Raw genomic sequence first — 12,187 nt, forward strand, 5'->3', positions numbered from 1 at the left:
AGAGTTGAGCCAAAATGGGAGGTTCCACTGGTAGTGAAGTCTTTACTTTTTCTCATTTATTAGGAGGGACTCTTATTTGACCACGTGGCTCAAGATCACGCCATGGACTCTTGGCTTCTGTCACATGGGTTCATTTCCTGAGAATTTCAGTATTTATTTTTGTCTCTCCCCCGCTCCCCGCTCCATAAAAAAGGCCCACTTTTCTATACCTGAAGGAGCGTCTCTACCCCTATTGTTCAGCCCAGACATGAAGGTCCAGCACCGAGGGCCTTCTGGCGGTTCCCTCACTGCGAGAAGTGAAGCTACAGGGAACCAGGCACAGGGCCTTCTCGGTAGCAGCACCTGCCCTGTGGAACGCCCTCCCATCAGATGCCAAGGAAATAAACAACTATCTGACTTTTAGAAGACATCTGAAGGCAGCCCTGTTTAGGGAAGATTTTAAATGTTTGATGTTTTATCATGTTTTTAATATTCTGTTGGGAGGCACCCAGAGTAGCTGGGGAAATAAATTCCTCAAACCCAGATTAAGTTGGTGCTGCGAGGGCTGGTGGAAGGACATCAAATGGCCTCAACGGGGCAGCATATTACCAAGGTCCACCCCTGTTTCTCTCAGCCATTCAGAGACTGCTGCTAGCTTCGAAACAAGAAGGGATGTGGGAAGGACTTCTTAGCATACCTTCAGCACATACAAGATATCATAGGACAAGTTGTCTAGTTGATCCTGAAACACACATTTAAACATGCCAGTAAAGGCAATATAGGTCCCAGTTCACTTTTTGAAACAAGTGGATAGTGAATTCAAATTTAAGGAGCGCACACTTGTGTGCATATCTATAAAGGCACCCATAACACTTTTAAAAGTAGCTTACCTTACTTGTTTGACTTCTTTACGGATGGTCCTGGTGAGAGTAAACGTCTTGTTCATTATTTTCTTGATGGCCACTGTTCTACCATCACTGGAAGAAGGCAAAGACAGTTGTTTAGCAACCAGACGTAAATAAAAAACTCACAACCCCTCCGTATATTTATCTATTACAGTTATATTATCTGTGGTGCAAAAAACCCCACAATACATTGTTCTTCTCCTTTTCTCTTTTATCCTCACAAGAGGTAGGCTGAGAGGTGGCAACAAGCCATAGTTCACCTAGGGTGGATCGACACACAGGAAAAAAACCCCCACTATAAGTAAGTTAGAAATTAAATCGTTATAACAAAAGGGGGAAAAAACCGCTATGGAAAATCACATAGAATTTTTTTTTACTCTCCAGTGCCATCTGGTGTTGTATGTTTATAATGCATTCAAAACACTGTTTTTTTACTTATATAGTTGAGTCATTAGTGAGCTTAACAGCGGCTGGCCAAACCATGTGGGACAACATGTGCCTTTGTATTTAATATGCAAATAGCAGCAGCTGTGGGGGAACAAAAATTATCAGAGTCACTGCAGCGGGGAGAATTCGATGCTTTCCTCCCCTGAGGAAAATCCCATCACTGGAAGCAGTATTTGCATTGGGAGGAGATTGTCAGCATCGCCCTTGAGCCAGTGTGACTAACTGGACTCATCCACTTCAGCCCCGACTGGGCTAGGCGAGCTGGGTAGCACTTCCAGAGACCACCTTCTGCACAGGAACAGATCAAAGTGCTGTGGACTCACAGCTTAGAGTTGTGAGCACCGGATTCACTCCAACAAGACAGTCATCGTACAGCAGAGTATAGCAGAGTCCAGCAGAGTATATAAACAACTCGGAGAGCAGCTCTGTAGAATATTCTCTTTATTCTATAACTACAACTATTATACAACTATATACAGAGCTAAATAGGTCTAAGCATAAAGAATGTTGAACCGCACTGAGTGCCTGCAGCTGCTCTTAGCAGCAACCTTATCTAAACACACAATCTTTAACACTCAGTCTCTCTCTCCCTGACTGACTGACTGACCCACACACTGACCGACTCTCTCACTGACCGACTCTTTGATGTGGTGCTGGAGCAGAATATGTAGAGAGCAGAACATGCCTCCTCCTCTCTGCAGAATCAGCAGACTCCTCAGGAGATTTTTTGATATGGGAGGGGTGAAATCTCCTCAGAGATCTCCCATTGGCACCAGGGAGAAATTATGAACTTTTCATGACAGCAATTGCTCGGCCACTGTGGGAAGCAGGAAGCTGAACAGGGCAGGCCTTTGGTCTGACAGCAGCCTCATTATGGAGCTCAAGAGAGCGTAGGCTTGACTCAGCATAAACAGCTTCCCATGTTCCAGTAACAGAACAGAGTGAAAGGACTGCAAAATACACCTACTAGATCCCCGTCTGCGTAAAATAGTTCATCTTGGAAGCGTTGGCAGCTGCTGTACAGGAGCTCAGTGTCGTGAGGCAGCTGGTATTGGAGGTGCTGGGTCGACGTGGCACACTCAGGGTGCTCCCCATTGCAGTCCTTGCCATGTATTCTGATGAAACAGGAAATTAGATTTAGGTTGGTTGAATGCACATTGGCAAGAATACTTGAACATTATTATGAACCCAGGATTAAATCTGCAAATTGTTTGCTCTGCTGGTACCTTTCTAGTACCATTTGAGGAGAGGTCAACAAAAGTGGTTCAAAGACTCTCTCAAGGCAAATCTAAAAAGATCACCGTGTCAAAGCAATGGTTCTTCAACATCAACTTTATTGGACTGGTCATGTTGTTTGGATGTCTGATTATCATCTTCCAAAGCAACTACTCTATTCCCAACTTAAGGATGGAAAGTGTAATGCCAGTGGACAACAAAAGAGGTCTAAAGATACTCAAAAAGGCAAATCTTAAAAACTGTAGCATAAACACTGACAACTGGGAAATTCTGGCCTGCGAGTGCTCCAATTGGAGAACAGCCTTTACCAAAGGTGCCATGGGTTTTGAAGACACTCAAACTCAGGACACAAGGGAGAAACGCGCTAAGAGGAAGGCACGCTTGGGAAACCCGCACTATGATCAACTCCCGACCGGAAACCTATGTCCCCACTGTGCAAGGACGTGTGGGTCCAGAATTGGCCTCCACAGTCACTTACGGACTCACTTTTGAGACCGTGATTATGGAAGACAATCTTACTCGGCTACGAGTGATTGCCAAGGAAAAGTACCATTTGAGTGTTTGTTCCCTGCTAGCAGTGATGATGAACTGACCCATCATATAGAAGGGTCTGCATAGCTTTCTGAATTTTTTAAAGGTTGGCTTACATGCATGGTTAATATTCTGAATCATTTGGCTGTCATGCTTTTAATACAGTGAAGATAAGGCATCAGAATTTATTTTATTGCAGCCATCTGGGTTATTCGACACACACACTTTTCAGACTCAACATAATGATGAAACACTTGGCTTTGCATATTTTTTTTTTTTAATAAAAGCCAAGATTAGCTTCCTAATTTCTTTACTGTTTCATCTTTTCGTCTTTCTGCACAGCTCTGTCCGTCGCTACTGCTTCCCTGTCAGATTTGCATATTTATGTCTACGTTTCCAGATATTTTAATTAACAGTGTTATCATCTCTTTTGCCTGTTTATCCTTTCTGAATGCTAAATTTATGCCTCCCAATTTGGGGTGTTTTCTTTTGCTAGATCCATGCTGACAGTAGCACTAATAGTTTTGTCTGGTCTTGTTAGCTTTCAACAGAACAAGTTCGTTAGCTGGGTCTCTGATGTGTGGAGGGCAGCAAAGTCTCATCAAAACCAAAAAACAAATCCACAAATAATTGAAAAAAGAGGAATCAAATCACGAACGGAAAGTGCTGTTAATATATTACATTAAAACCATAAACTCTTGTATGAAGTACTCATACTCAAAATGATATATTATGTTTAAAGTTGACATTCCCCTCCATCCATCAGCTTAAGAAAGGCAGGCTACATAGTTGGTTCAGAGGGCTTCCCAGATGGTATCAAATGCCACTTCTGGCTTAATAAACTAGCAGCTGCTGAAATTCCTTCTCCTGCAGAGGCTTAGGAGCAGGTGATAACTGAAAGCCATCCAAACAGGGGCAGACCTTGGTAATATTTGATGCTCCCCACAGCCCAAAGCTGTTAAGTATAGTAATTTAATTCACCAAAATTGTAAATGCTTGCATGCTTTACTATGTATTTAAATTTGATTGATTGATAACTGAATTCTAGAGAGTTCTGAAGTAGTTCTCATGTGATTGGCTAGCGTTGGTCACATGGGAGGTATCTAGTGAAAGAGAAGCTCCATTTTATGGGATGCAAGATGAATTTGTTATAGAATCCACTGTGAACACTGCTAAGTTGAATGGAGTGTTGGAGTGCTTCTTCTCTGCTTGAAGGAAAGAGAGCAAAGATGCAGGAGAAGGTAAAAGTGGAAATCTCCCATAGGAGCTGCAAGGCATGGCCTAACTGAGATGAAGATGGCTGAGTGCTGAGTTCTGAAAAGGGAGGAAAATACAGTTGTTTGGAAGTTAAAAGAAGAGACTGTAAGCCCATGCTTGGAGAAGCATGTGACTGTAAATATTATGTTTTAATTCGTCTATAAGTTACTGCAAGTAAAGTTGAAGTGTGGACATTGGTTTAATTTCCAAAGAAGGGTGCCAGTCATATATATGATTTGAGCTTCTTAGATGAGATTTCGCTACCCTCACTTCAATAAAAGCCACCTTCCCAAAACCGGGTAAGGGAGACACCAGGCTTTGGGAAAGAGGCCTTAGGCTCTGGCAGGTTCCTAGAGCCCACCTGCCTCCTTCCCAAAGCTGGGCAAGTGCTAGCAAGGCTTTGGGAAGGAGGAAGGAGGGCTTTAGGACCTGTCAGATCCCTCACACCTTCTTCCCAAACCCCAGCACTTACTAGGCTTGGGAAAGAGGCAAGGCCCCCTTGCCCCCTGTGCCCTGTGCGAGGGAATGGGCCCCTTGTCTGATCTCACAGGGCTTTTCCTTATGTAATTTTCTTACAGTACAGTGGTACCTCGGGTTAAGAACTTAATTCGTTCCGGAGGTCCGTTCTTAACCTTAAACTGTTCTTAACCTGAAGTACCACTTTAGCTAATAGGGCCTCCTGCTGCCACCATGCCACCGGAGAACGATTTCTGTTCTCATCCTGAAGCAAAGTTCTTAATCCAAGGTACTATTTCTGGGTTAGCGGAGTCTGTAACCTGAAGCATATGTGTCAGAGCTGGCTCCAGGTCCCAGCTCACAGAGGACCAACGCTAGCCGGTAGTAATACACAAATGTCTTTATTGAAGTACAGTTTCCATTTTCAAACCGGAGCGCCCCAGCTCTACGTCTAGGGTTTAGACCGGCGAAGCTCCATCTGAATCTCCGCCCTCTGTACACCAGTTTAAGACTCTAGCCTTACTCCACCTCTTCCGTCTCTCCTTTCTCCTCTGGGTCCTGCTACCCCCCGGGGTCCCTTCCTTCCTGGATTCTTCCGACGCAGACGTAGACCCCCCTGACTCCTCCCGCTCTCTTCGGCGGGCTTTGGGACCTGGCTCCCTATCCGGGCTGCCAACTGCTGCACCCCCCTGTACATTTGAACTTGGCGCGCGCGCGCAGCCTTCAACCTTCCTCTCGACCGTTTCCTCGCTCTCCGATGGAGGCGTGGCCAATCCTGGCTCATGTCCTCCCGCTGGGCGTGCGCCGCCTGATCCCGATGCCTGGGACTCCTCCCCCCTTCTGCACTCTGGTGTGGACGCTGGTCCTGATTTCCAACTGCTGCTCTCTGAGTCCCCCCTGGCCCCTTCTTCCTGGGGTGTCCCCCTAGGAACCCCCCTTGCTCTGACCACGGGAGCCCCTTTCTGTGAATCTTCCGATTCGCTGGAGAGACTCAGAGACCTCGGACCGCTGTCCTCGCTGACATTTCCTTCGGACTCCTCCCCCTCGCTCTCCATTTCCTCCCTTTCCTGTGCCTCTGCTCCTGAACCCCTGACAATATGTAACCCAAGGTACCACTGTATATGGTTAAATTTTACACATTCCATTTCGGTTTGCATTTCTTAGTGCAGAAAGTATTGATCTGATGTGTAAAGATCTTTCCTATTCTTTTCTAGTCTGATTAATACAAGAAACTATTAGGTTTTTATTCATAGTGCCATATTTTTCTGTGTAAAAGATGCCTCCATGTATAAGACACCCCCTATTTTTTCGGGGGGGGGGGGATAAATTTAAAGAAAATTAGGGGAGATGGCCCAAAGTTGTTGAGCTTCCTAGAGTGCACGCCTTCCACAACGGCATGTGGGGGTGTTGTGTGCTGGCCAACCAGCTGGCTGGCGGCACGCCACTTTCCTCTCACCCACTATTCATGTATAGGACGACCCCAGTTTTTTGACATGGTTTTTGAGTCAAAAAACCTCGTCTAATACACGGGAAAATGCGGTATTTATTGTAATTGGCTTTAGTATTTCTGCTGTGTGTGTTTAAGTTGCTTTGAGTCATTTCCATGAAATGATAATGATGATGGTAATGATACTAATACTTACAGACCTTGTTTGATGCAGCTGAAGTCTATGATCCAGCTTTCATCCCAAAACATTTTTTGCTTTTGGTACTGGAACCACTAAAGAAAGCATGACAGGGCAAATTCATGCCTAGGCTCTTCATCATAAGATCTTCATCATAAGATCTTAGGGCGGTTCACAGAATAAAATACAGGATAAAAGCATGAAAACAGCAAAACAATATCCCACACATACACTTTCCCACAGAGACATTTAAAAGGCTGTACAATATTAATCAGCCCAAGACCTGGTTGAAGAGGAATGTTTTCACCTGGCAACTAAAGATGTGTAATGAAGGCGCAGGTGAATCTCCCTGGGGAGAGAATTCAGAAAAAGGGGGGCCACCACAGAAAAGGCCCATTCTCATGTTGACACCCTCTGGACCTCACATGAAGGAGGCACACAAATAAGGGCCTCAGATCATAAGGCAGAGTCTGTGACAGTTTACATGGGGAGAGGCGGTCATTAACGGCATGAAGGATACCTGAAGGAGCGTCTCCACCCATATCGTTCAGCCCAGACACTGAGTTCCAGTTCCGAGGGACTTCTGGTGGTTCCCTCCCTGTGGTAAGTGAAGCTACAGGGAACCAGGCAGTGGGCCTTCTCGGTAGTGCCACCAGCCCTGTGGAACACCCTCACATCAGATGTCAAGGAAATAAACAACTATCTGACATCTGAAGGCAGCCCTGTTTAGGGAAGTTTTTAATGCTTGGTGTTTTATCGTGTTTTTAATATTCTGTTGGGAGCTGCCCAGAGTGGCTGAGGAAACCCAGCCAGATGGGCGGGGTATAAATAAATAAGTTGTTGTTGTTGTTGTGCATACTACTTAATGTTTCAGAAATCTATAAGCAGAGATTTAGACTGGTTTCTCTTGAATTCCTGACACTGGTAAAATTCACATGACAGGTTATTGCACCATCGGTGCTTCACATAATCATCATCATCATTTTGAGTGGGGGGCAAAAGAAACATTTACTTTTTCTCTCCCCCCCCCATAGTGTTTATCTGAAAGACTGAGAGTCAGATTTCTTCAGTTCTCTCCTACCAGCTAGAAAAAAATGCCTACAGACAGAATCTGAGGCAAACATTATCCATTGCCGAGTCCCCTTCTGCAACTTCACAAAGCAGAGAGACAGTTTGCGTTGCAAACACAACACAGAAGGAAGTGTCCTCAGCTGTCAGACAATCTCCTAGGAGGCACACTCAAGAGGTAACAACTGCCTATTTTGGAATGCGTCTCGCCCTGTGAGGCAGAGCCAGCGATGGCTGCTTCTCATCCAGGTACACCCAAGAGGGCAGCAAAGAAGTAGAACTTGTGTTTATGCTGCGTTGCATTATAAAATGAAGATTAAGTAAGAGGGACCAGGCGAGGAAAGGGGGAAAGCATGGAGGAGAGCAGTTGAGCGACGGTGAAGTTCTACTTAACGCGTACCACGACTGTCAGAATAAAGCCGGTGCAGACCAGACATATTGGTAAGGCAATTGCGATCCTGATGTCTGTTGCCAATGGACATTCACCACAGTCAGCCGGGCACGTGGAGCAGCCCTCGTCATCCTCACAGATGTCATCCCCACAGACTGAGCACAAAGAGAAAGAGATTTCGGAATTAATAATACATTAGCACGGCACCAGGATATTCCTTTGTGGCTGAGCCTGATCAAAGGGAAGAGGGTCCCTCCTCGGCCCAGTATACCTGAAGGAGCGTCTCCACCCCCATCGTTCAGCCTGGACTCTGAGGTCCAGCTCCAAGGGCCTTCTGGGGGTTCCCTCACTGCGAGAAGTGAAGCTACAGGGAACTAGGCAGAGGGCCTTCTCTGTAGTGGCGCCTTGTGGAACGCCCTCCCATCAGATGTCAAGGAAATAAACAACTATCTGACTTGTAGAAGACATCTGAAGGCAGCCCTGTTTAGGGAAGTTTTTTAATGTTTGATGTTTTATAGTGGTTTTAATATTCTGTTGGGAGCTGCCTAGAGTGGCTGGGAAAACCCAGCCAGATGGACGGGGTATAAATAATAAATTATTCTTTATTACCCTCCTTAAAAACAGGACTTCTCTCAAAATATGTCTTTACTGACAGATGTCCGAGGCTCTTCAGTCAAGAGGGGAAGTTGACATCCCAACATCCAGCATGGCTTGCGCTGCCTGAAACCAATGGTTCTGGCATTGGCGATCAAGCCCATGACACAATGAATCTTTTGTACAATTGTCATTCTTTGCACAAGCAAGGACAAGGGAAATGATACATTAAGTTCTAATGAATCTTCAGGTCCCTCCGGTCTTCCTAGCAGCAGAAGCGCAAGCATTCTCTGAACGCTTTCACTCACCACCTCCACCGTTTTGTAGCATACCTACTGCCGGGAGGACCATGGTTTGGGCTTCCAAAGCTGCCTGCATTCTCCCAACCCTGATGTGTGCAATGAGAGAGGTCATGCCCACATGCACCAGGACTACCTGCAAGGCAAGCAAGATGGAGGAAGAGAAAGAGAAGAACAGCAACTCAATGAGATCAGTGAGAACCATTCTAGTCCAGATTGCCATTGGCCACCCAGATGCCTCTGCAGTCTCTCGAGGAGGGTTGTGGAGATGGTCACCTTCCCCCTGTTAGTCCCCCAGCATTTGTTATTTGCAGGGATAGCGTTCCACTCATAGAATCAAAGAATCATAGGGTTGGAAGGGACCATATGGGTTATCGAGTCCAACCCCTGGCAATACAGGGATCTCAGCTAAAGCATCCATTACAGATGGCTATCCAACCTCTGTTTCAAAACATTGACTCTCCTTTCTTGGAGGTTTTTAAGAGAGGTTGGGTGGCCACCACCTCTCAAGAGAGACTGTTCGCTGTCAAACAGCTCCTACTGTCAGACAGTCCTTCCTTTTTTCAATATAATTTTTATTCAGTTTACAAATAAAACAAATTAATACAATTCATACAGTTTTTTACATCCATTCTCTTTTTTGACTTCCCTCAACTTGGCTGGTACTCCTTCCCTTCTTAATTTCCTACACATTTCTGAGATCTCACCTAATTGTTTATAAATTAAATCTTGTTTCACTCAAATTCTAACCTTTCTTTTTTACAAAGCTTCATTAAAGGTTACAAGCGTTATTTGTTTTTCACTTAAATTATGCATATATTCTGAAAACTTTTCCCATTCTTCAGTAAATCTCTGATCTCGTCGATTTCGAATTCTTCCTGTCAGCCTATCAAGTTCTACAAAGTCCATCATCTTCATTCTCCAGTCCTTCATTCCAGACAGTCCTTCCTGATGTTTAGTCGGAATCCCCTTTCTGGAAACTTGAAGCCGTTGGTTTGAGTCCTACCCTCCAGAGCTTGCACCATTCTCCATGTGACAAACCCTTTAGATATTTGAAGGTGGCTATCATATCTCATCTCAGTCTCTCTTTTCCAGGCTAAACATACCAAGCTTCTTCAACTTACGTTCCTCATAGGGCTTGGTTTCCAGATCCTTCATCGTCTCCTTCTGCACGCAACCAGCTTATCAATATCCTTCCTAAATTGCAGTGCCCAGAACTGGACCCAGTATTCCAGACACACTATGTAGATTCGATTGATCTATCATAGCTAATAGCCTACTCTCTTAGAATTTGTCGAATTTCCTTTTAAGCTAGAGGCTATCACCACATCTTGAGTCATGTATTCTGAATGCTGCGTGAAGAAATATTGAATAACTAAATGAACCTGGATCTAGCTAAGTGAAAGGGGGAGACCTTTTCTTGAACATTTGCAGCAACATCACAGTGCCCTATTCCACTGTGCTTTTTAATAATTCCTGTGAAAGGACTTTAAAGAGTTCGCTAATTCAGAAAGCTACTGCCCACATTAAGTCAAGCTGCCCTAATAGCTGCATGATGTACACTGAGGATGGGGAATTTGTGACCCTACAGATGTTTTTGGACTCCATATCCCATCATACCAAACCACTGACCATGCTAACTAGAGATGATGGGATTTGGAGTCCAACAAGTTCTGGAAGTCTACAGGTTCCCCATTATATAAATATATAGCTACATCAAACCCAGAGTCAACTTAGGTGGGTTTTTTTTAACCCCATGTTGTGCCATAATCACAATACTAGGCTGATACTTGGCCATTTCTACTATACGTGTAATGAATATTCATTCAATGCAACAACTGCTTAAAGGTAGTCTGGAGCTCTTGAGACATAAATGTGGTCAGTTCTTCTTGGTGCAATGATTAAAAAAGAGAGAGCATAATGTCCCGAGCAGCTGCTACGCTAGCCAAATTCCCACTGTGGCCTACTGAGGCCAGATGGTTTTGACTACAACTCCCATCAGCTGCAACCAGCACAGGAGTTGTAGTCCAAGATATCTGGCGGGCACCAGACTGGCAAAGGGGAATAATAGATAATTTAGGCTTTTGCCCAGCAGTCCGAAAGAGAGTGAAACAGAGTCCGTGAGGAGAATTAAACCTTATTTACCTTGGCAGTCCAGTTTCTCTGTGTCATTTTGCCCGCAGTAGACTTGGTGTGGGTGAATATTTGGCCATCGTCTGGGATCCATGGTCCACAAATGCCACCTTTCCCCTTTTGCCAAGCAGATTAAATTAAACAATGCAGCTTCAGTGTCATGTAAATAGTCTTTTAGAGGTTCATGTAACAGCAAACTTTAGTTGGAAATGAATTTAAATGTCACATTCTGTGCTTAAGAAAGGGGAATATATAATCAGCCTTAGTGCAATTCTGGATAATGCCCCGATAACTTAAAGTGAATTATGCAGTTAGGCTTCATTTTTTCAGCCCTTTTGGGTACTCTTGTATTTCAGATGAAATGTTTTAAGTATCTGCCATTTTTATTCGTAATTTCCTGTGATTTCCAATTTTGCATCTCACTTAACCTCCTGGACCATGAGTTTCAGTGCTCTTGAAAGCTTAAATTATTTTAGATTAGTATTGCCAGTTGATGTATATCTCAACTTTACAGAATGCAAAAAGCTGTTTACAAAATACGAAAACATCATACCAACACATACGAATACTTCATAAGAGGAATAGCCAAGGGGTATTCTCCAGATGTTTTGGACTACAATTCCCATCATCCCCCTGTCAGTATGGCCAATGGTCAGAGATGATGGGAGCTGTTGTCCTCAATATCTCTAGAGGGTACCATATTGGCTATCCCTGACTTAAAACATAGTACAATAATATCAAACATCAACTGGCCCCATAGCCCTCTAGAAGAAAAACACTTCAGGTAGCCTCTGGAAGGATAAAGGAGAACAGACATAGCAAGCTTCCCTTAGGAAAAGTTCTAGACAGTGGGTACCACTACACAGAAAGTTCTTCTCCTCAAAACTGCCAGCCTAAGTTTGGATAAGCCATGGCAATGTCTCCTAGCATGAGCAAATCATGTGGAAAAGGTGGCAAATAGGGATCTACTGTACAGTTGTTATTACATAAGCTATCCTGCACCCAGGTCATTTTGGGCTTTAAAGGTTAATGAATTGAAGTTAGACCACATGGTTGCAAAATCAAGTTATCTTAGAATTCCCCATTTAAATTTCCCATGAATATTTCAAAGTTTCAAATTCAAAATCCAACCCCCCCCCCCCCAATGGCTCAATGGGAAAGTTAAAATGTCGCGATCAGAACTAAAATTTTGGTAAGCTTTTGTTCCACCCTGGCATTTTAAACACGGCATTGACATTTTAGCACAATGGTGAGAGACCCTTTTAT

The 12,187-nt window shown here is 44.3% G+C and overlaps 1 protein-coding gene across 1 annotated transcript in view; it reads right to left on the reverse strand.

Moving 5' to 3' along the window:
* LOC310667274 (atrial natriuretic peptide receptor 1-like) overlaps positions 1 to 7,991 on the reverse strand; it is a gene marked incomplete at its 3' end in the record, with an annotated part of 32,476 nt that extends 24,485 nt beyond the window's left edge. Inside the window, exons 1-4 of the mRNA XM_083419111.1 lie at positions 7,905 to 7,991; positions 6,459 to 6,531; positions 2,299 to 2,446; positions 870 to 956 (exon numbers count right to left, since the gene is read on the reverse strand). Coding sequence (XP_083275237.1) covers positions 870 to 956; positions 2,299 to 2,446; positions 6,459 to 6,507 — 284 coding nt within the window. The 5' untranslated portion in view covers positions 6,508 to 6,531; positions 7,905 to 7,991. The remainder of the gene's footprint in view (positions 1 to 869; positions 957 to 2,298; positions 2,447 to 6,458; positions 6,532 to 7,904) is intronic.
* Between the last annotated feature and the right edge of the window lie 4,196 nt (positions 7,992 to 12,187).

Source organism: Podarcis tiliguerta, assembly GCF_965153285.1.
Source record: "Podarcis tiliguerta genome assembly, chromosome: 17".
Classification (NCBI taxonomy): domain Eukaryota; kingdom Metazoa; phylum Chordata; class Lepidosauria; order Squamata; family Lacertidae; genus Podarcis; species Podarcis tiliguerta.